At 49.1% G+C, this 24,383-nt stretch overlaps 1 protein-coding gene across 3 annotated transcripts in view; it reads right to left on the bottom strand.

Moving 5' to 3' along the window:
* Nucleotides 1-24,383, bottom strand: part of LOC134936600 (serine/threonine-protein kinase N1-like) — a 287,425-nt gene that overhangs the window by 189,151 nt on the left and 73,891 nt on the right. Inside the window, exon 1 of one of the 3 annotated variants that reach the window (XM_063931711.1) lies at nucleotides 17,708-17,792. The exons of the other annotated variants lie outside the window; for them this stretch is intronic. Within the exon in view, the coding sequence (XP_063787781.1) occupies nucleotides 17,708-17,743 (36 nt within the window). The 5' untranslated portion in view covers nucleotides 17,744-17,792. Of the gene's footprint in view, nucleotides 1-17,707; nucleotides 17,793-24,383 lie in introns of those variants that run through there. 3 annotated transcript variants of the gene reach the window in all.

The raw sequence follows: 24,383 nt of genomic DNA, 5'->3' as shown, positions 1-24,383 counted from the left end.
CACTTGCGAGTGAGCCCACTGCGTGCTGAAACTCTTGAGATGACCCCCCACCGCACCTGAGTCCGCTTGTATGGCCCCAGCGTCATGCTGCGGACTTGGCAGAAGCTGTGGAGGACTTCTGTTCCTGGGAATGGGCTGCCTGCTGCAGTCTTCTTCCCTTTCCTCTAACCCTGGGCAGATATGACTGGCCTTTTGCCCGCCTGCCTTTATGGGTACGAAAGGACTGAGACTGAAAAGACTGTGTCCTTTTCTGCTGAGATGTGACCTGGGGTAACAAAAGTGGATTTTCCAGCTGTTGCCATGGCCACCAGGTCCGATGGACCGCCCCTTTATACGGCAATACTTCCATGTGCCGTCTGGAATCTGCATCACCTGACCACTGTCGTGTCTATAAACATCGTCTGGCAGATATGGACATCACATCTACTCTTGATGCCAGAATGCAAATATCCCTCTGCGCATCTCGCATATATAGAAATGCATCCTTAAAATGCTCTATAGTCAATAAAATATTGTTCCTGTCAAGGGTATCAATATTTTCAGTCAGGAAATCCGACCAAGCCCCCCCAGCGCTGCACATCCAGGCTGAGGCGATTGCTGGTCGTAGTATAACACCAGTATGTGTGTATATACTTTTTAGGATATTTTTCAGCTTCCTATCAGCTGGCTCGAGGGCGGCCGTATCTGGAGACGGTAACGCCACTTGTTTTTATAAGCGTGTGAGCGCCTTATCCACCCTAAGGTGTGTTTCCCAACTCGCCCTCACTTCTGGCGGGAAAAGGTATACCTCAAATAATTTTCTATCGGAGGAAACCCACGAATCATCACACACTTTAATTTATCTGATTCAGGAAAAACTACAAGTAGATTATTCCCACCCTACATAATACCCTTATTTGTGGTACTTGTAGTATCAGAAATATGTAACACCTCCTTCATTGCCCTTAACATGTAACGTGTGGCCCTAAAGGAAAATACGTTTGTTTCTTCACCGTCGACACTGAAGTCAGTGTCCGTGTCTGTGTCTGTGTCGACCAACTGAGGTAAATGGGCGTTTTTACAAGCCCCTGACGGTGTCTGAGACGCCTGGACAGGTACTAATTTGTTTGCCGGCCGTCTCATGTCGTCAACCGACCTTGCATCGTGTTGACATTATCACGTAATTCCTAAATAAGCCATCCATTCCGGTGTCGACTCCCTAGAGAGTGACATCACCAATACAGGCAATTTGCTCCGCCTCCTCACCAACATCGTCCTCCTACATGTCGACACACACGTACCGACACACAGCACACACACAGGGAATGCTCTGATAGAGGACAGGACCCCACTAGCCCTTTGGGGAGACAGAGGGAGAGTTTGCCAGCACACACCAAAAACGCTATAATTATACAGGGACAACCCCTTATACAAGTGTTTTCCCTTATAGCATTTTCACATATGTAATCATATCGCCAAATAAGTGCCCCCCCTCTCTGTTTTAACCCTGTTTCTGTAGTGCAGTGCAGGGGAGAGCCTGGGAGCCTTCCTCACAGCAGAGCTGAGCAGGAAAATGGCGCCGTGTGCTGAGGAGAATAGGCCCCGCCCCCTAAAACGGCGGGCTCTTCTCCCGGAGTTTGTGAGATCTGGCAGGGGTTAAATACATCCATATAGCCTCAAGGGCTATATGTGATGTATTTTAGCCATAAAAAAGGTATAATACATTGCTGCCCAGGGCGCCCCCCCCAGCGCCCTGCACCCTCAGTGACCGCTGGTATGAAGTGTGCTGACAACAATGGCGCACAGCTGCAGTGCTGTGCGCTACCTTATGAAGACTGAAAGTCTTCTGCCGCCTGTTTCTGGACCTCTGGACCTCTTCAACTTCGGCATCTGCAAGGGGGGTCGGCGGCACGGCTCCGGGACGAACCCCAGGGTGAGACCTGTGTTCCGACTCCCTCTGGAGCTAATGGTGTCCAGTAGCCTAAGAAGCAAATCCATCCTGCACGCAGGTGAGTTTACTTCTCTCCCCTAAGTCCCTCGTAGCAGTGAGCCTGTTGCCAGCAGGACTCACTGAAAATAAAAAACCTAACTTAAACTTTTATTCTAAGCAGCTCAGGAGAGCCACCTAGATTGCACCCTTCTCGGCCGGGCACAAAAATCTAACAGAGGCTTGGAGGAGGGTCATAGGGGGAGGAGCCAGTGCACACCACCTGATCCTAAAGCTTTTATTATTGTGCCCTGTCTCCTGCGGAGCCGCTAAACCCCATGGTCCTGACGGAGTCCCCAGCATCCACTTAGGACGTTAGAGAAATGTATTTATGGCGTAACCCAGTGACGTGCGGTGAGTTCAATGGCTGGGGAGGCACTGGCTTCTCCAGTACATCCCCATCAACTTGTGTGTCACGCCTCCGGTGGGAGACTACAGCAGGCATTGACGCTGCTGAAGCTGCTACCTGAAAGGAGGAGGAGGAGAGTGCCGGCCTCCGCTGCACAATGCACTCCCAGCCATAGGCGTGCGCAGCTAAATTTATTAGGGGGTGCAACGCAGGATGGGTGTACCAAGCACCACCCAGGGGCGTGTCTATCACTATTTTACATTCTCTCAGTAAAATCACATGGCTTAATCTAATTTCTCCCTAGTTCCTAATAATAAAGTAGATATAATACACCCCAGAGAAATAAAATGAAACATAATGGTGCAACCACCGGCCAGTACTGACTGTCCGCTATGGATAACCCTGAGTTCTAGCTGCTGCTGCACCCTATCGCTGCTTACACTTCCAGAACCTATCCCTGACCCAGTGGTGGAATTAGAGCAGGCCTGGCCAACCTGTGGCTCTCCAGCTGTTGTAAAACTACAAGTCCCATCATGCTTTGCCACAGTTTTGCTATTAGGGAATGCTAAAACTGTGGCAGGGCATGCTGGGATGTGTAGTTTCACAACAGCTGGAGAGCCACAGGTTGGCCAGGCCTGAATTAGAGAGTGGTGGGTCTAAGTGCATATGCATTCCCCCCCTCCCACACACACCCCACCCCTTGCACCCCCAGCACCTACACCCTGATTTTGAGCTGGCCACTCTGAAAATTACAGGATATTTCTCTGACGTCCTAGTGGATGCTGGGGACTCCGTAAGGACCATGGGGATATAGCGGCTCCGCAGGAGACAGGGCACTATAATAAAAGCTTTAGGATCAGGTGGTGTGCACTGGCTCCTCCCCCCATGACCCTCCTCCAAGCCTCAGTTAGATTTTTGTGCCCGGCCGACCTGGGGTTCGTCCCGGAGCCGTGCCGCCGACCCCCCTTGCAGATGCCGAAGTTGAATTGATACCCTTGACAGGGACAAGATTTTATTGACTATAGATGCATTTCTATATATGCGAGATGCGCAGAGGGATATTTGCATTCTGGCATCAAGAGTAAATGTGATGTCCATATCTGCCAGACGAAGACACGACAGTGGTCAGGTGATGCAGATTCCAGACGGCACATGGAAGTATTGCCGTATAAAGGGGCGGTCCATCGGACCTGGTGGCCATGGCAACAGCTGAAAAATCCACCTTTTGTTACCCCAAGTCACATCTCAGCAGAAAAGGACACAGTCTTTTCAGTCTCAGTCCTTTCGTCCCCATAAGGGCAGGCGGGCAAAAGGGCCAGTCATATCTGCCCAGGGGTAGAGGAAAGGGAAGAAGACTGCAGCAGGCAGCCCATTCCCAGGAACAGAAGCCCTCCACAGCTTCTGCCAAGTCCGCAGCATGACGCTGGGGCAGTACAAGCGGACTCAGGTGCGGTAGGGGGTCATCTCAAGAGTTTCAGCACGCAGGGGGCTCACTCACAAGTGGACTCCTGGATCCTACACGTAGTATCCCAGGTGTACATTGGAAATTCGAGACGTCTCCCCCTCACAAGTTCCTGAAGTCTGCTTTACCAACGTCTCCCTCCGACAGGGAGGCAGTATTGGGAACAATTCACAGGCTGTATTCCCAGCAGGTGATAATCAAAGTACCCCTTCTACAACAAGGGAAGGGGTATTATTCCACACTATATTGTGGTACTGAAGCCAGACGGCTCGGTGAGATCTGAAATATTTGAACACTTACATAGAAGCGTTCAAATCAAGATGGAGTCACTCAGAGTAGTGATAGCGAACCAGGAAGAAGGGGACGATATGGTGTCACTGGATATCAAGGACGCTTACCTACATGTCCAAATTTGCCTTCTCACCAAGGGTACCTCAGGTTCGTGGTACAGAACTGTCACTATCAGTTCAGACGCTGCCGTTTGGATTGTCCACGGCACCCCGGGTCTTTACCAAGGTAATGGCCGAAATGATGATTCTTCTTAAAAGAAATATGGACGCTTTCCTGATAAAGGCAAGGTCCAGAGAACAGTTGGAGGTCGGAGTAGCACTATCTTAAGTAGTTCTACGACAGCACGAGTGGATTCTAAATATTCCAAAATCGCAGTTTTTTCCGACGACACGTCTACTGTTCCTAGGGATGATTCTGGACACAGTCCAGAAAAGGATGTTTTCTCCCGGAGAAGAAGGCCAGGGAGTTATCCGAGCTAGTCAGGAACCTCCTAAAACCAGGAAAAGTATCAGTGCATCATTGCACAAGGATCCTGTGAAAAATGGTGGTTTCTTACAAAGCGATCCCATTCGGTAGATTTCACGCAAGAACCTTTCCGTGGGATCTGCTGGAAAAATGGTCCGGATCGCATCTTCAGATGCATCAGCGGATAACCCTGTCTCCAAGGACAAGGGTGTTTCTTCTGCGGTGGCTGCAGAGTGCTCATCTATGAAAGGGCCGCAGATTCGGCATTCAGGACTGGGTCCTGGTGACCACGGATGCCAGCCTGAGTGGCTGGGGAGCAGTCACACAAGGAAAAAATTTCCAGAGAGTGTGATCAAGTCTGGAGACTTCTCTCCACATAAATATACTGGAGCTAAGGGCAATTTACAATGCTCTAAGCTTAGCAAGACCTCTGCTTCAAGGTCAGCCGGTATTGATCCAGTGGGACAACATCACGGCAGTCGCCCACGTAAACAGGGCGGCACAAGAAGCAGGAGGGAAATGGCAGAAACTACAAGGATTCTTCGCTGGGCGAAAAATCATGTGATAACACTCTCAGCAGTGTTCATTCCGGGAGTGGAAAACTGGGAAGCAGACTTCCTCAGCAGGCATGACCTCTACCCGGGAGAGTGGGGACTTCATCGGGAAGTCTTCCACATGATTGTAAATCGTTGGGAAAAACCAAAGGTGGACATGATGGCGTCCCGCCTGAACAAAAAAGTAGACAGATATTGCGCCAGGTCAAGGGACCCTCAGGCAATAGCGGTGGACGCTCTGGTAACACTGTGGGTGTACCAGTCAGAGTATGTGTTCCCTCCTATGCCTCTCATACCAAAAGTACTGAGAATCATAAGAGGGAGATGAGTAAGAACGATACTCGTGGTTCCGGATTGGCCAAGAAGGACTTGGTACCCGAAACTTCAAGAGATGTTCACGGAAGACCCGTGGCCTCTACCTTTAAGAAAGGACCTGCTCCAGCAGGGGCCTTGTCTGTTCCAAGACTTACCGCGGCCGCGTTTGACGGCATGGCGGTTGAACGCCGGATCCTAAAAGGGCATTCCAGATGAAGTCATCCCTACCCTGGTCAAAGACAGGAAGGATGTAACCGCAAAACATTTTCACCGCATTTGGTGAAGATATGTTGCGTGGTGTGAGGCCAAGAAGGCCCCTACAGAGGAATTCCAACTGGGTCGTTTCCTACATTTCCTGAAAACAGGACTGTCTATGGGCCTAAAATTAGGGTCCATTAAGGTTCAAATTTCGGCCCTGTCGAATTTCTTCCAGAAAGAACTGGCTTTAGTGCCTGACGTTCAGATGTTTGTAAAAGGGGTACTGCATATACAGCCTCATTTTGTGCCCCAGTGGCACCTTGGGATCTCAATGTTGTTTTGAGTTTCCTAAAGTCACATTGGTTTGAACCACTCACCACTGTGGACTTAAAATATCTCACATGGAAGGTGACGATGCTATTAGCCCTGGCTTCAGCCAGGCGTGTGTCAGAATTGGCGGCTTTATCATATATAAAGCCCTTACTTAATTTTTCATTCTGACAGGGCAGAATTGAGGACTCGTCCTCAATTTCTCCTTAAGGTGTTTTCTGTTTTTCACATGAACCAACCTATTGTGGTACCTGCGGGTACTAGGGACTTGGAGGACTCCAAGTTACTTGACGTTGTCAGGGCCCTGAAAAATATGTTTCCAGGACGGCTGGAGTCAGAAAATCTGACTCGCTGTTTAGCCTGTATGCACCCAACAAGATGGGTGCTCCTGCTTCTAAGCAGACGATTGCTCGCTGGATTTGTAATACAATTCAGTTTACACATTCTGTGGCAGGCCTGCCACAGCCAAAATCTGTAAAAGCCCATTCCAAAAGGAAGGGGGCTCATCTTGGGCGACTGCCCGAGGGATCTCGGCTTTACAACTTTGCCGAGCAGTTACTTGGTCAGGGGCAAACACGTTTGCTAAATTCTACAAATTTGATACCCTGGCTGAGGAGGACATGGAGTCTCTCATTCGGTGCTGCAGGGTCATCCGCACTCTCCCGCCCGTTTGGGAGCTTTGGTATAATCCCCATGGTCCTTACGGAGTCCCCAGCATCCACTAGGACGTCAGAGAAAATAAGATTTTACTTACCGATAAATCTATTTCTCGTAGTCCGTAGTGGATGCTGGGCGCCCATCCCAAGTGCGGATTGTCTGCAATACTTGTACATAGTTATTGTTACAAAAATCGGGTTATTCTTGTTGTGAGCCATCTTGTCAGAGGCTCCTTCGTTGTTATCATACTGTTAACTGGGTTCAGATCACAGGTTGTACGGTGTAATTGGTGTGGCTGGTATGAGTCTTACCCGGGATTCAATATCCTTCCTTATTATGCACGCTCGTCCGGGCACAGTATCCTAACTGAGGCTTGGAGGAGGGTCATGGGGGGAGGAGCCAGTGCACACCACCTGATCCTAAAGCTTTTATTATTGTGCCCTGTCTCCTGCGGAGCCGCTATATCCCCATGGTCCTTACGGAGTCCCCAGCATCCACTACGGACTACGAGAAATAGATTTATCGGTAAGTAAAATCTTATTTTTGGGAGCCAAACATTTGAGTTTTAATATAACACAAGTAAAGATGAAAATTTACACATGTGCTATCAGAGCCACATTTGCCTCTTCCTATACCATCAGACCCCTCCTCTGCAGGACACCAGCATTTGTCACACATGTACCCATGCTCACCAGCTACTGACAGTAGTGCCCCTTGTTCACATTATGCCACACGGTAGGAGCCAAAATTTACATTAAGCCACACGGTATGAGCCAAAATTCACATTACGTCACACGGTATGAGCCAAAATTAATATTACGCCACACTGTATGAGCCGAAATTCCCATTATGCCACATGCTATGAGCCAAAATTCACATTACGCCACACAGTATGAGCCAAAATTCACATTACGCCACACGGTATGAGCCAAAATTCACATTACGCCACACGGTATGAGCCAAAAATCACATTACGCCACACGGTATGAGCCAAAAATCACATTACGCCACACGGTATGATCAAAAATTAACATTACGCCACACTGTATGAGCCGAAATTCACATTATGCCACATGGTATGAGCCAAAATTCACATTACGCCACACGGTATGAGCCAAAATTCACATTACGCCACACGGTATGAGCCAAAAATCACATTATGCCACACGGTATTAGCCGAAATTCACATTACGCCACACGGTATGATCAAAAATTAACATTACGCCACACTGTATGAGCCGAAATTCACATTATGCCACATGGTATGAGCCGAAATTCACATTATGCCACATGGTATGAGGTTCACCAACACCTGGCCACTGCTGCTCAATCCACTTCACGGCTGCAGGCCAGCTGATGCTGAAAATGAAGACCACAGAGCCATGCCAGGTCCTGACTGTTACTGCCGGCAACAGTCCACCACTGAGATCAATCATAGCTGCATGGGGGAGGGCTGTCAGCAGCAGCCTTGTCCATGTAGCTGCAAAAAAATAAAAAAAATAAGAAAAATCAACTGAACGACCTGGGGACACATACCTAAGTGTACCCCCACCCTCCCCTCCGCCGAATCTGCCACTGTCTCCAGTACACACAGCATACTGTAGATTTTATCATGCACAGTCCCCCCATAACGCACCCATACTATATTACATTATACACAGCCCCCTTACCATAGCACATGTTTGTTTACATTATTCACAGCCTCCCCCTCCGCATTGCACACCCATACTATATTACATTATACACAGCCCCCCCTTACCATAGCACACGTTTGTTTACATTATTCACAGCCTCCCCCTCCGCATTGCACTCCCATACTACATTTCATTAAACACAGCCCCTCTCCCCATAGCACACACATACTACATTACATTATAGACAGCCTCCTCTCCCCATAGCACATCCATAGTATATTATAATATATCCAGCCCCCCTCCCCCATAGCACACCCACACCCATAGTATATTACATTGTACACAAGCCCCCCTCCCCCATAGCACATCCATGCAACATTATACACAGCCCCTCCCCCATAGCACACCCATGCAACATTATGCACAGCCTCCCTCCCCCATAGCACACCCACAGTATATTACATTGTACACAAGCACCCCCTCCCCCATAGCACACCCATGCTATAGTATATTATAAACAGCCCCCCCCCCCAAAAAAAAAAAAAAAAAAGCACATTATAATATATACAGCCCTCCCCACGTCCATAATATATTGAAGTGTACAGAAGCCCCTCCCCCACAGGACACCCATGCTACATTATACACAGTGCCCCCCTCCCTCCTCCATAGTACCCCCAAGTAACCACAGCCCCTACCTGGCTTTTTAGTGTAATCCTGTAAAGAGCAGGAAGCCAGCCCGGGACAGAGACAGCCAGGAAGTGTATGCAGCCGAGGAGCAGGAAGACAGGGGAGGGCTGACACATGCAGCCCACTCTAAGCCTGGTGGAAGGGGCCAGCCACACACTGTGTTAAGGAGAGCTCTCGGACTGCCGGGTTCTCTGCTTTACTGTACAGGCGGCTCAGCATGGACTCAATCTGCACGCAGGAGGAGAGAGGATTCAGGGGGAATGAAGAGAGGTGAGCCTTGTTTTGCTGCCTTCTAAGGGTGATTGGACAGCGGATCCAGCACTGGATCTTCTGTCCAATCACATGTGCCTTGCTGGCAGGGGAAGCCTGTAGCTGTCAACGAGGCACATGTAGAAGTGCCGCTTTGACAACTTTTTTCAATGGGCATTTACTGCCCAGTGCTTAGCCCCGCCCCCATCTCTCTATCTCCATTACCATGGTCAGCGGGAGGCACTGCTATCAGTGCCTCCCAAACTGCTTTTAAACACCTTAAAATGATTAGAATAATGTAAAGAAGATACTTATGACACATAATATGTGTCATAAGTATCTTCTTTGTATTACTGTAATCATTCATGACAGGGGAGGCACTGCCTCCCCTGACTGCACGTCCCTGGGGTAACCAGGTAACGCCAAGCCTCCTGTGAAATATGACAGATTTTGGTAGTCCTTTCCATTTCAACTTCCCGACACTCTTGTACAGATTAATGGGAAAATTATTTGAGCACTTTATAGACAAAAGCTGGACAAAAACTTGCAACCCTCTGCCAAAAGTTCAAACTTTAAACATGACAATAATCACAGCTCATTGCAAGACACTGGAGTGGAGAAAATGCATGTGTTTGAGTAACATAGTCAGAGCCAGACCTTAATCAAATCAAAATCCACTGGCAAGACCTCAGCCTTCAAGTAACGTGGCCCAGCTACAGCAGTTCTGCATGACAGAAGGGTGTGGCCGGAGAGACTAGCCAGCCACACGTGTAATGGCGTCTGCGGCACTGAAGGGGTTAACCCTCGTGCCCAGCGCCATGTTGCGGACTGTTTAAAAGTTTGTTGAATCGTGTGTTTTACTTTTAACATGTCATATGTAGTGCTCTGTGCACTATTGCAGGAATGCATGTTTAACTGTATCTATTTTATATTCAAGACAGGCTTGGTGTATATTTAAAGGAAAAATGCAGTTACTATAGATGTCTGAATACGCATCTCTTATCCTCTGGAAATAGGAAGTGGCATGCTAATGGCCCTGTTCTATCAGAGAGGTGTGAAGGACAATACCTTTTGATGTGTAAGTTCCTTAGGAGAGATGCTAATCATTGGGTTTATGGGCTTGGAATTGACATACGAACGACCGATGTAGGAAGGAAGACTGTTTGTTTGTATTGTAGCCATTCCTGTTGTAATCTTAAACACTGGGATTGCCTGGAGATGTGAATGACCAGAAACATCTGTATTTTGAAGATATGTGATAAATTTATCAATAGTGAATGTTAATCTGATACCAAACGTTGTCTGGGTGACAGGAAGGAGGATATTGTTTTATTGCACTTATATCCTTGTAAAATGTAATTTATTGGTATTTTGTAAATTAACCTGATTGGTTGGAGAAGACAGGGAGGGCTTACCCCCCTGTGGTACTGTGTGGAAAACTGACATAAAAAGGAGACCTGCGTGCCTCCAGAGTGGTAGTTATACCATCTTATTCTGCTGGAACATCTTACTGTATGCTGTTGCCCCTAGCAATAGGGAAGGGTTCTCTTTAGAACTATATTTGAGCAAATAAACATCATTGCCTCAAGAAGATTGCTTCATCTTGTGACCAACAGGGTTAGGCCAAACCTAGCCCCGTCCTCCGGCTGTCCAGGGAAGCACCTAACGTCTCCAAGCTCCGCCTTCCGCCAGCTACCGGTAGAGGCCTAGCAAGTGGCTAGTGGGGATTCGTCAACACCACACAGGTGTGGTAAGGCAGTGCGTCGGCACATACAGAGCAGAACCGTGGTTCCAAACGCCACGGCAGGTTAGGAGTTTGGTGGTGGCAGCGAGAACCCGCCCACAGCGCAGTGGGTGGAGTCAGTAACAGGCGGTTACTGACGGTAAGCGGGAATCCCCTATGTGGTCAGGCCTCGTGCGGCTTGACCTTCCAATCTGTGCGCAGTCAACGGGACGCGGCAAGCGGCGAGTGCTTCCGTACGGTACCGTCCTGTCACAGAAATTGGTGGCAGCAGTGGGATAATCCCAGGCGGCTTTTCATCACCCGATTGGAGAAGCCGAGTTACTCAGGAGAGGAGTAACTGCAGCGCAGGAGAACGCACAAGATGGCGGAATTCAGCGGAATGTCCAAGGAGGATCTGGAGATCGTATGCCAGGGGAAGGGTGTGGATATCCCTTCCAACGCGTCCAGGAGCGTCATGCAGGCGGCGCTCAGGAGCTGGGAGGAGTCTCATCGGGCGGAGGTGGAAAGCACTGACGGCGTCAGCATCGCAGAGGACGGCCCAACAGTGGACCTTCGTAAGGAACCGGTGAGAACCACAAGCCCCGCCCTCTCTCACAGCAGCAATGTTTCCAAGCAATCCCTAGCAGGGCCAGGATCCCAACGTCCCAGGGGGGGCGGCCCGGATACCCTAGCAGATCGGCTAGCGGAATTGGGGGAAAGGGCAACGGAGCAAGAGCGCTTGATCATCATCCAGATGTGGCGTGATGAGCGGGCACCACAGGCCGTGGTACCCCGGGAGCCGTTGTCAGCTGTTGTACACAGATCAGGACGTATACAGTTTGCCAAGTTTGCAGACAGTGATGGGGACATTGATGGACATTTGCAAGTTTTTGAAAGGACTTGTAAACTACACGATCTACCCAAGTCAGAGTGGGTGAGACACCTTGTGCCCACTCTGCATGGAGAGGCCTTGGAGGCCTATCGAGGAGTGGCGACGGAGGACTGTGGGAACTACGACGAAGTCGCGAAGGCCCTCCTCCAGCGATTCTTCATCACTCCAGAGTCTTACAGGAAGAAGTTCAGAGACTTGCCCAAGAATCCTAGCAGCACCCATGAGCAGTTCGCCACCCAGCTGCGGCAGTACGTGGTGAAGTGGGTGAAGGATTCGGAAGCCACTACATGGGATGCACTGATCGACCTGATCTGCAGAGAGCAGTTCTACCGCAGGTGCGCCCAAGAAGTGAAGGAGTGGGTGCTAGATCGGGAGCCACCCAGCTTAAAAATGGCTGCCCAATTAGCCGACAAATATGTGGCAATTCGGCCACGGGGGCAGAAGCTCCCCGCCAGCAGCCAGCTCCAACAGACTGTACCACCAAGGGGACCCCCCTCTTCAGCTCATCAACCCCAAAGACAAGCATCTTCCAACCCGGGTGCTCTTGGCCAGCAACCGCACCGCAGCGTCCCTGCAACTGATCAGAGATCATCGGTGCCACGACTGGAGAAGAAGTGCTACGGCTGTGGGAAAATCGGACATCTGAGGATGAACTGTCCTGCATCCCAAGCACCCCAGACTCGTGCCCCAAATCCGAGTGCTGGAGCCCGGATCGCTTGTTTGACGAGAGGAGATGAGCCTACAGAGACTGTTCCCCCTCCAGTCAGTCCGATGGAGTGTGGCGAGAGACAGGTGCACTCTGCGGAGAGAGTCACCTGCATGGCCAAACAGCCCCTACACAACATGTGGAGGCACCTGCAGCCAGTCCACGTGGGACCCCTGCAGGGAGAAGGCCTAAGAGACTCTGGGGCCTCAATCACTGTGGTGAGCCCCCACCTTATAGATCCTGCTGCAGTATTGCAGGGTCGCACTGCCACGGTCACCCTGGCAGAAGGAACAGAAAAAGCGGTTCCCATGGCAAGAGTCTACCTGGACTGGGGAGCTGGACCAGAGTTGCGAGAAGTTGCCGTCATGGATGGTCTCCCAACTGATGTGGTCCTAGGAAATGATCTGGGTGGTGGGATCGTCACTATGTTTGTTGGCGCCATTCCCCGGAGTCAAGTTCCAAAACCACCGTTGACATCAGCTACTCCAGCACAGCCCAGCCCAGAGGAAAAGACTACAGCTGCTAGACAACTGCCAGCACAGCCAACCACAGCATCAACCAGCCCAGAGGAAAAGATTACAGCGGCTAGATCAGCACATCTACCCCGCATGCCTTTTGCCTCTGGTATGCCCACGTCCACTAGCAACGCAGAGGATGTCGGTTCCAGCTCGTTTGATCCTGTGGGGGTGCCCAAAGATGCTCCTGACCCAAGTGGTTTGCCAACTCCGGCGGTGAGTATGAGAAACCACACTGACTTTTCCATGACTGACCCCTACCAGACTGACCCTAGTAATCCCCACCTAGATCCCCCTGTAGAGTGTCCCAATTTAGGAGAGATTGAGGGCCACAGGCAGGAGTTTAGGGTGGCTCAACTCTCTGACCCGTCCCCGAAAGGCATGAGGCGCCACTCTGGCAGCGGCCTTGACAGGGTTGGGGCAGGAAGTTTGACCTGGCGGGAAGGGTTAAGGTACAGGGTAGCCAGGAAAGTGGGAGGGGATAGACCAGATAGGGAATGTGTCCAACTGGTCCCCTCAGGGAAAGTTCCTGCGCAACCGGTGTCGGTTGCCAGTGAAACCCCTTTGGACAGCAACCCGGGGACAGACCGTACCCTGAAGTGCCTGACACAGAGCTTACCCTGGTCTGGAATGTCGGATGACGCCCAGACCACATGTAAGGCTGGTGCCATGCGTTGGCAGCCGGGGCACTCCAGCGTTTGTGTTGTCTCTGGGCCTCTGCCCATAGGAGAACCCTCGCAGCAAGTTGCTGTGGACATAGCAGGTCCCCTGCCTGTGCACAGTGGATCGGGGAAGACACGCAGCCTCCCTGTAGTGGATGCCACACAGGATCCAGAGGCTGGTGGTCTGGCCGCCATCACTGTGGCACAGGTAGCGGACGAGGAGGAAGGAGTAGGCCTAGGTGACAGGGTAGGTTTCCCGAGTCATAGGTCGACAGAAGAGGATTGGAGGGCAGGTCTGACAGTTAGGGCAGACAGTTGCCAGATAGGTATGACGGAGGTGCAGTGCCTGGGGCACCATGTGGGAGGAGACAGGGGTAGGCCCAACCCAGAGGGGGTGGAGGCAACCAGAGGCTGTCCCCGACCCACATCACCCAGACCGGTACTGACCTTAGAACCTGTAAGGCCCTACGGACATGTTGTCATTGACTTTAGTCCTGTAGCGAACCCCTTGACAGAGATGGCTAGGAAGGGCATTCCCAAGTCAGTGGACTTTGCACCCGCTTGCGAGTTGGCATTCCAGTCATTGAAGAAGGCTCGGGTACCCGCTCCAGTGCTGATGGCGCACATTCTTGACCAGGACTGTGTGTTACGAACTATTGCGCCACTGCACGGACTGGGAGCAGTACCGAGCCAGAAAGAGCCATATGGGCAGGAGCACCCTGTGGCCTGGTTGAGCAGTATACTGCTATTGTGGGAGCTGGGGTATGCCACAATTGGGACACCTTGGGTGGCACTTGTTTGTAACCGGCCCCCCACCGTGGTGACTTACCACCTACCTGTTAGGTGGCTGCAACCTACCTTGGGGGAATTGGACAGACTTTTGTGGTGGAGCCTTGAACTTGGACTTCAGGTGGACTATTTGAACATTGTGCACCCACGAAGAGAGGCCCACTGCACTATGGATGAACTGTCTAGGCCGGAGTCTACACACCCTAGGTAGCATCCCCTTCAACACAAGGGACTGCGGGACCAGGACCCAAATCGTTGGGACATGGGTCCCTGGTTGACCCGCTTGAATGGGGGGGGAGGAATGTGGCCGGAGAGACTAGCCAGCCACACGTGTAATGGCGTCTGCGGCACTGAAGGGGTTAACCCTCGTGCCCAGCGCCATGTTGCGGACTGTTTAAAAGTTTGTTGAATCGTGTGTTTTACTTTTAACATGTCATATGTAGTGCTCTGTGCACTATTGCAGGAATGCATGTTTAACTGTATCTATTTTATATTCAAGACAGGCTTGGTGTATATTTAAAGGAAAAATGCAGTTACTATAGATGTCTGAATACGCATCTCTTATCCTCTGGAAATAGGAAGTGGCATGCTAATGGCCCTGTTCTATCAGAGAGGTGTGAAGGACAATACCTTTTGATGTGTAAGTTCCTTAGGAGAGATGCTAATCATTGGGTTTATGGGCTTGGAATTGACATACGAACGACCGATGTAGGAAGGAAGACTGTTTGTTTGTATTGTAGCCATTCCTGTTGTAATCTTAAACACTGGGATTGCCTGGAGATGTGAATGACCAGAAACATCTGTATTTTGAAGATATGTGATAAATTTATCAATAGTGAATGTTAATCTGATACCAAACGTTGTCTGGGTGACAGGAAGGAGGATATTGTTTTATTGCACTTATATCCTTGTAAAATGTAATTTATTGGTATTTTGTAAATTAACCTGATTGGTTGGAGAAGACAGGGAGGGCTTACCCCCCTGTGGTACTGTGTGGAAAACTGACATAAAAAGGAGACCTGCGTGCCTCCAGAGTGGTAGTTATACCATCTTATTCTGCTGGAACATCTTACTGTATGCTGTTGCCCCTAGCAATAGGGAAGGGTTCTCTTTAGAACTATATTTGAGCAAATAAACATCATTGCCTCAAGAAGATTGCTTCATCTTGTGACCAACAGGGTTAGGCCAAACCTAGCCCCGTCCTCCGGCTGTCCAGGGAAGCACCTAACGTCTCCAAGCTCCGCCTTCCGCCAGCTACCGGTAGAGGCCTAGCAAGTGGCTAGTGGGGATTCGTCAACACCACACAGGTGTGGTAAGGCAGTGCGTCGGCACATACAGAGCAGAACCGTGGTTCCAAACGCCACGGCAGGTTAGGAGTTTGGTGGTGGCAGCGAGAACCCGCCCACAGCGCAGTGGGTGGAGTCAGTAACAGGCGGTTACTGACGGTAAGCGGGAATCCCCTATGTGGTCAGGCCTCGTGCGGCTTGACCTTCCAATCTGTGCGCAGTCAACGGGACGCGGCAAGCGGCGAGTGCTTCCGTACGGTACCGTCCTGTCACAAAGGGACACATATTTCTTAATCTCTGTGTTCACATTTAATGCAGACTTATACAAACAGAATACTGGCCCTCACAGCTGTATACTAATTCCTGACCAAGGGGGATGAATATGCGATTCCCAGACATAAAGGAAAAATATATATTCCAAAAAATTAGATTATTATGGGACAAAAAAAATAAAATAATATAATATATATATATAATATATATATAATCTACTCAATAGGGAAGCACATGGTCTCATACGTTGGCACACAGCAAGTTAAGAACACGTGATAATAACATGTACGGAGATATACAGTCTCATTATCTAACATGATTACACAGAGAGGCTCTAGTGTCAAAGCAATACAGGAATTTACTACAGATGCATAGCGTATATCACCTCCTGACTTTCGTAATGTCTGACTTCCTGAATCTCACCCCTAGTGCTGCATCATTTACCCCACCTCTGAAAACTGGTGTAGGATAATGCATCCCTGTCAATGTCATATAGACTGTCACTTTACTCCCTTCCCTGCTCCTGCCTGCAGATCATTGCTCCCAAAATCCATTCCTTGCAATCCAGGTGTATTACAACAACCCAATAAACATTCTCCATCTAAACACATACAGAGAATCTCGCACAATTAACAAATAACCACACACTTTCATAGTGCCATGTTATCTCTTGGTCGGCCTGCAGAGAGCCCCTCCCCCCTACACCCTACCCCACTATCACCTGTCTAGTTTTGGCTGTAGAGCTCACAGTAGGTGCTATTTAGTGGAAGTCCTTATGTGCAAATATCACAAAACAGTAGCACATACTGTACACGGCATGGACTGTATGCTGTGATATAGGGGGTCATTCTGAGTTGATCGCTCGCTAGCAGTTTTTAGCAGCCGTGCAAACGCATAGTCGCCGCCCACCGGGGAGTGTATTTTCGCTTTGCAGGAGTGCGAACGCCTGTGCAGCAGAGACCCTGCAAACACATTTTGTGCAAAACAAGACCAGCCCTGTAGTTACTTATCCTGTGCGATGATTGCTGCGACGAGAGACACAGTAATGACGTCAGATACCCGCCCAGCAAACGCCCGGACATGCCTGCGTTTTTCCAAACACTCCCAGAAAACGGTCAGTTGACACCCATAAACGCCCATTTCCTGTCAATCTCCTTGCGTTCGGCTGTGCGATTGGAATCGTCGCTAGAACCAGTGCAAAACCACAATGGACTTCGTACCAGTAGGACGCGTGTGCATTGCGGTGCATACGCATGCGCAGATTAGCCATTTTTTCACTGATCGCTACGCAGCGAACAACAGCAGCTAGCGATCAACTCGGAATGACCCCCATAGCCACAAGCTGATCCACATCTTCACAGTCTTCCAAAAGGGTATAACAAACTTTAAACATTGATTACATAGATTTACTGGAATAAACAATGCCACATTATTTATAAAACTTTAAATGTCAGTAAATGCAAAACCACGTGATCATGCTCACTACTGTAGATTTAAGCCCCTGAGACACATATAATAAAGGCATATATAATAAGAACAAAAGTGTAGAATGAAATACAACAGTAACAATGAAACAAAATGAAAATGTGACTATAGATGGTAATCGCACAAAAGGACACTCAACGTAACAACTACAAAATTAAGTCCTACAATATTAATACAGGCAAAAGTGAAGTGAATCCAGCAACACACAGACAAATGTACCTCTGTATCCTGCTCCTCGGTTGGGGTATGTGGCATTCTTTGTCACACAATAAATGACACGCGCTCTCAGGGTGTCACAGTGTCACCACTGCTGCCCTTTAGCCACACACAGGATGACATGATGTGTCACACACACACAGAGTGACGGTCTCTTTCTGATGGTCCCTCCCTGGATTTCCTGTGTTCATTGCTGCAGAACTAACTGCGAGCGTGTAACTGTACATCAGCCATCAATGTGTTTTCAAGACACAGATCTAGAATCTACTTGTGCTCATTTAAAGTTGAATGAAGTTTGACACCAAAAGTACAAAAAAACAAACAAAGATGAAAATAAAGACATACTTATGTCTGTCTATCATGTTGGAAGCATCACAAGATACAGTACATCCAAATCACAAACAGAAGCACTTGCGCAAGAGACATTCTTACGTGGCTCCATCGCAAACAGATGGGTATTGATATGCTTAGGTAGCATTACCCTATTTGTACACAATACATTGATGTAAAGAAGTGTTGTGTACACAAGAGACTATTGTTTTGGCAGTTATTCATAAATGTGAACATTGCAACTTGATATAATGTAGCTACTAAGCTAGTGATTTAAGTAAAGTCAGCTGGAGGAGTCAAGACACCAATCAGAAGTGGCTAGCTGGTGCCGCTGATATTTATCATCTTCATCTTTGCATGCTGCTACACCAGCACTCCCCCCCCCCCCCCCCTCCCATTACCCGCAAGCTAGTGTGTACTACAGTAGGTGCAGGGAAAGCAGCACCTATGGGGCCCAGGACTGGTGGGGCCCACCGTCCCTGCCAAAGTTTCGTGTCATGTACATTTTTAACCACTGGGTGGTACATAGGGGGACTTACAAACTTTTACCTTTGTGCCTACAATATATCTAGTTATGCCCCTGCATCTGCTCATTGTAACTGTAAACTGAACTGGAGGGCATTATAATGTTACATAATATGAACTTGGGTACTACAATGTGGCAAAAAATGAAGTGGGGGCACTATAGTATGGCATATTATAAACTGGGAGCACTGTAATGTGACAAAATATGAAATGGGAGCACTGTATGTCATAATGTGAATTGGGTGTACTGTGTTGCATAATGTGTACTGGTAGCCCTACAATGTGACAAAAATTAACTAAGGTACTACTATGCTTTAGAAAATGAACTAGGACACTTATGGGGCATAACATTAACAGCTTCTTGCAGAGAGGTGTCTCTCTAGGACAGATATTTTCAACCTTTTACAACTTGCGGCACACTGAACAAGATTTAAATATTGCCAAAGCACATTCAAATATAATGGTGATGCCCTGCGCAGCTTTGTGTCCTAGGATGTCATGTCGCTGCTTCTCCATAGGTAATGCCTGAGTCACATCTGAGAAAGCCAGAAGAGCCCAACACTGCCCGGGCCCAAAACTAGAATTGGCGCAGCAACCACTAAACCCAGGGCCTCAGATCGTTCCAGGGCCTCAGTAGCGGCAAAACACTGACGGGCCTGGCTGTGCTTCAGTGGCGGCACACCTGGAGACTGCTCAGGGAACACTAGCGTGCGACAGCACAGTGGTTGGAAAACACTGCTCTAGAAGCATAGAGACAGAGCCCCTTGTAAATGTTGCTACAGGGACCAGGAAGTTCTGGCTGCACCACTTCCAGCAAGAGATTTGCTTCCAAAAATATGTTACAGTATGGATCAATGTATAATAATGTTGAAATGACAAGAACTCTCATTACAAGCAGATGAAAGACAGTAATAAACAAACATCTTCATGTGGATGTAAGCACATTGCAGACACAAATGTTTTACAGCCATGTATGGGAAAAGTATGGGAAAAGTATGGGAAAAGCAGCTTATTAAAAAAAAAAAAATTACATACTGTTACCATACCAAGGCACACTCAGGCTATTTTACCATGGCACATCGGCGAAGGGTGCATCTCATTAATTTTGTTCAATATTGGGATGTCTGTGAGGCATGTAACGGACATGTGACTCACTGCATCCATAGCATACATTCACTCTGTGCTCCAGGGTTATATTGAAGACGGAGGAGGGGGGCTTCCTGTTTCATTTGTATTGATGGCAGCTCATGGGTCAGAGTGGCATGTGGGGAGATCTGAGTGTCATGCAGCGGTAAGGGGTGGGGTGTGTTAGAGTACTGTACATGAGGGATATCAGAGCCCTTGGGAGTCTCATAAGGATTTGGCAAATATGATTTTTTTTCTTTTGTTTTTTAATAGAGAATTACTACAGTAGATATATGTGTACTTTGGTTATGTTAATATTGGGCCTAATTCAGACTTGTATACTAAACTAATGGTTAGCACAAAAGCCTGATAGTGAGAACACTGCACATGTGCAGGACGGGTCCTGTGTCCTCACACACTGTGCCCCTAAGCCCCAGCCTGACTGACAGGCTTATGGCATTTTGGGGTGCGGAAAGGGTAGCGACCGGGTCTGTCCCTTAAAACAAAGGTGTGTTTCCTCCATTTTGTGGGGGTGAAAAGGATTTCCTAACCTTGTCTACGGAACTGGGACAGGAATCATAGTAACCTGAAGATCAAAGTAATCTGATGGTGCATCTTTATACGCAATAGCGGATCACAGAAGCAGGCGGGAGACATCTATTTACACCAGACTCCTCCTGCATACCTCCCAACTTTTGGCTGGCAGAAAGAGGGACTCTTGCGCGGCCAAGCCGCGCGCCGACCCAAAAAGGGGGCGTGACCTCGCGCATGATGGGCGTGGCCTCGTCAAACGTCCCATTTTTCTGCCTTTTGGGGGCGTGTCCAGCGCTCCCCGAGCAGCTGGGCAGCCCCCGCTCCCCTCCTAGCTCTGAATACATGCCGTGCGCGTGCGCACAGCATGTATTCAGTGATCACCGGCTGCTTTGCAGAGCAGAGCAGAGCAGCAGGTGATCAAAGCCTCCCCCCAACTGCCCCCCCACCCGTGGGACACTGCTGCCCGCGGGTGGAACAGCGGGACAGGGTCCGAATAGCGGGACTGTCCCGCTGAAAGCGGGACAGTTGGGAGGTATGCTCCTGCTGCATTAGCATATTAGCTGTACAGTATTGAACAGCCATTTCCTTGCAGCTGTGCAATAGCACACGGCTCTGAATCAGGCCCATTATCTTTACAGACGCCAGTGGGCCCTTAATGTCCAGACGTGCTGGCAAGTGCTGGCCAGTCGGGGCAGGTTTTCTGGGACTTGTTCTTGTAGTCCCCGCCTGTAAGGAACAATATTATTATCTATTATTTAATCATTAACCCCGTACCCACTACCATCCGGGATGCAGGGAATAGCTCTGGTTTTTCAGCCCATTGCTGGCTTATCCATGGAAGGGTGGACCCCATTTTTGGAGGATCTCGGCTTTTCAGAGGAAATCCAGCTCTGGGCTGACCAGTTTGGGGCTGGATGCCATTATAGCAGAGGGATCCCATGCTGTGTTTTCTCCTGCTATGTCAGCTTCCCGGCTGGTTCATCCCAGTGCTGGTTATAAGAAAATGGGAAAATATGGTTCCTATAGGCAACCTCTGCGATCATTCAGACATGCCGCTATTGCGGTGCACAGCGCAGTTTGCCGGTGGCGGCAAACTGCGCATGTGCAACGGCCGCACAGCGGCTGTACAGACACATACATTGCAGTTGCATCCACGGTGGATTATACTGCAATGTGATCATTTTCGGGGCAGTGAAGCAGCGTTGGGAAGGGCGGTGCGAACAGGGACATTGTGGACATGGTGGGACCGTTTTCAAGTCGACTGCATGATGTCACACGCAACTGCTCCAAAACCTTAGATACGATGCGTTCGCAATTAGAATGCGGAGGCATCGGGAGGCGGCCTTACACATGCTGGGCAGCCTTGCCCTGTGCTGGGCGGCAGTGGTGGGTCACAGTATCCTGCAGTGGGGAGGCAGTTGGGAGGCCATCTGTCACTCACTGCTCTGCTTAGCAGTGGTGAATAGATGCTGTATGCATGTAATATTGGGGAGGTGGGCTGTGTATAATGTGATCTAATATGGTTGTGCTGTGTTTACTGAAGGTAATATGGGGGAGTGAACAACTGAAAATGAATTGTATTCCATGCACTTTTAGATTATGTACTAAAAATTTAATAGCTTTTGAATAGCATTTAACATTCCTTTTTTGTTAACCTTTAAAATCTGGGAGATGGTTTGCTCACCCTTAACTTGCAAGTGTATAGCATGTGTAATGTAAAGCAGAAGTCTGGGTGTACATAACTGCTTCTGCTGAAACACCATGTGCTAGGCAGTGAACGGTATGGTGAGAGAGCAGATTAGCCAACCCTGATGGAAGGAAGATAAGTATCACTGTCACCTGCTGTCAGGAAGCTAACATTTAGGGTGCAGTGATGATAAAAGTCAGTGCAGGGTCATCTCAGGCTGCCACACTGATTTAGGCGTAAGTAAAGAGTGAAACCTGTGTAGTGTAAAGTGAGTGGTGCCAGTGGAGGAATCAGAGAATCAGGGAATGAACGTGATCACCTCTGATGCGCTGTCCTTCCTCTTCTATGGCTACCCCAATGTGCCCAGTTTTCAGCATCTTATTGATGGAAAGAATATAGGAGTGCCCAGTAAACACCACATGACACCATTTCAGATCAGGGCAAACTATAAATATCAATATGATACAAAAGTACATAGATTTAGGTGAGAGAGAATGCCAAGTAGATTTAACTCTTCACTAGGCCCTCACCCAGCACTCAAAATCAGCAGCTAACTGAATATTGATCCCTACAGCATAAAGTACATACAGCACATGGCGTCTATATGGGTGGTCTTCAGGTTGCCGGCGGCTGGGCTCCTGACAACCACCATACCGGTGCCGGAATCCCGACAACCGGCATCTTTTCTCCCTCTTGGGGGTCCACGACTCCTCTGGAGGGAGAACAGATAGTGTAGCGCATAGCGCGCCACCGTGCACTCAGCGTGGCGAGCGCAGCGAGCCCGCAAGGGGCTCATTTGCGCTCGCCCAGCTGTCGGTATGTCGGCGGTCGGGATTCCGGCGCCGGTATGCTGGCCGCCGGGAGCCCGACCGCCGGCATCACATACTACACCCGTCTATATTATATGAAGACACAGGTGTCTATTTGCATTACTTGACATGTATAAGTGAACTATTACAGAAAAGAATACTGCCATAGATGTGGAGATGTTTGTATTTAATTATATTTTAAATTGAAAAAGCAACTTTTGCATTTGTGAATAACTGTCAAGATAGTATCACAAAACAAGTCTGAAAAACTGAAAAGAAATATGACAAAGAAACAGACCTAATTAACAAGGGAGCAGCTGCAAACTCAAAAGTGAAACCATAAATCATTAATTACTGAGTTGTGCCAAGATTATGGTCATTGAGTGGCGACACACTGGAGATCTGCTCAACTTTAGATTGTAACATAGTTGCCAACTTCTTGGCTGCTCTCTACAGGAGAGAGCAGACAGGTCGGCACAGAATGGGAGCTCATGATGCATCACAGGGGGTGGGGCTATGTAACTGAGCTGCACGGGGGCCTAATGGCTGCAATGCCCTCATCGTAGCCACGCCCCCTGCCCTACAATGCCGAGATTGGCAGCATTATACAGCAGGGGGCATGGCTACGATGATGCACACTTCACTTGCAAAGTGAGCAGCTGGGTCGTTGGAGGGGCTGCAAAAATTGGGAGACTTGCTTATTCTTCTTGGGGACTTACATCAGCACCTAACCCTTGGGTTCTACCACCCTGAGTCTTATTTGGGTATTACATACTTGCCTACCCTCCCGGAATGGCCGGGAGGCTTCCGAAAATCGGGTGGCCCTCCCGGCCCCCTGAAAAGGTGGGAAAGCCTCCCGCTTTCCGTGCTGCCCCTCCACGACCCAAGTAAACAACAAAATGGTAGTACTTTCAAATGAGCGCAGTAAGGAGTAGAGTGCTGCCCAGGTCCAAAAACAAAGGAGACAAACACAAATCTCCAGCAGTAATGTACAAGAAAAAAGTAATATTGGACCCCTGGCGCACTATAATCGTGGATGCTACTTCTTACTCCTATTACTGAATAATGGAGCCAACATGTGCTGATTATCACACAACACTAACAATATTTATTAAAACACAATCCCCAGCTGGGAATGGACAATGGTAATAAAACAAATAGATAATAAAAACAAATATACAGAGATGCGGTGAATGGATGGGAACCACAGTGCTTTCATAAAGTGCTTTCCGTGCTCAGAGTCCTTCTTAAATTGAGGAAAAAAATCTCTCACCATAATACATAGCCGCGGTGGGCTAGCTTTAAAGAGATAGCTGGGGTCCTAGGCTGAATTGCCCAGCACCACCGCAGCAGGCGTATCAGCTTACAGTCACCGGTTCCCGAATAACCACCACGTCTGTCCTTATCCAATTAACGCGTTTCGGTCTTGTATTGGCCTTTCTCAAAGTTGGACCCTCCTCGGCCGCCTGCATCAGAGAACAAGTGGGCGGTCCGAGGGGGTCCGATTACACGATTCGCGCTGAATTGCGCCATCGTAGCTCCGCCCCCCGCTATACAGCGCCTCTTTTCTCGGCACTCCATAGCGGGGGGCGGAGCCATGATGACACAATCCTGATGCCACGCCCCCGGACTGTCCACTACCCTGTTGGCCATGCCCCGGAACGCCCAT

This window comes from Pseudophryne corroboree, chromosome 6, assembly GCF_028390025.1.
Source record: "Pseudophryne corroboree isolate aPseCor3 chromosome 6, aPseCor3.hap2, whole genome shotgun sequence".
NCBI lineage: Eukaryota > Metazoa > Chordata > Amphibia > Anura > Myobatrachidae > Pseudophryne > Pseudophryne corroboree.
This window is presented reverse-complemented; position numbering and strand designations above follow the sequence as displayed.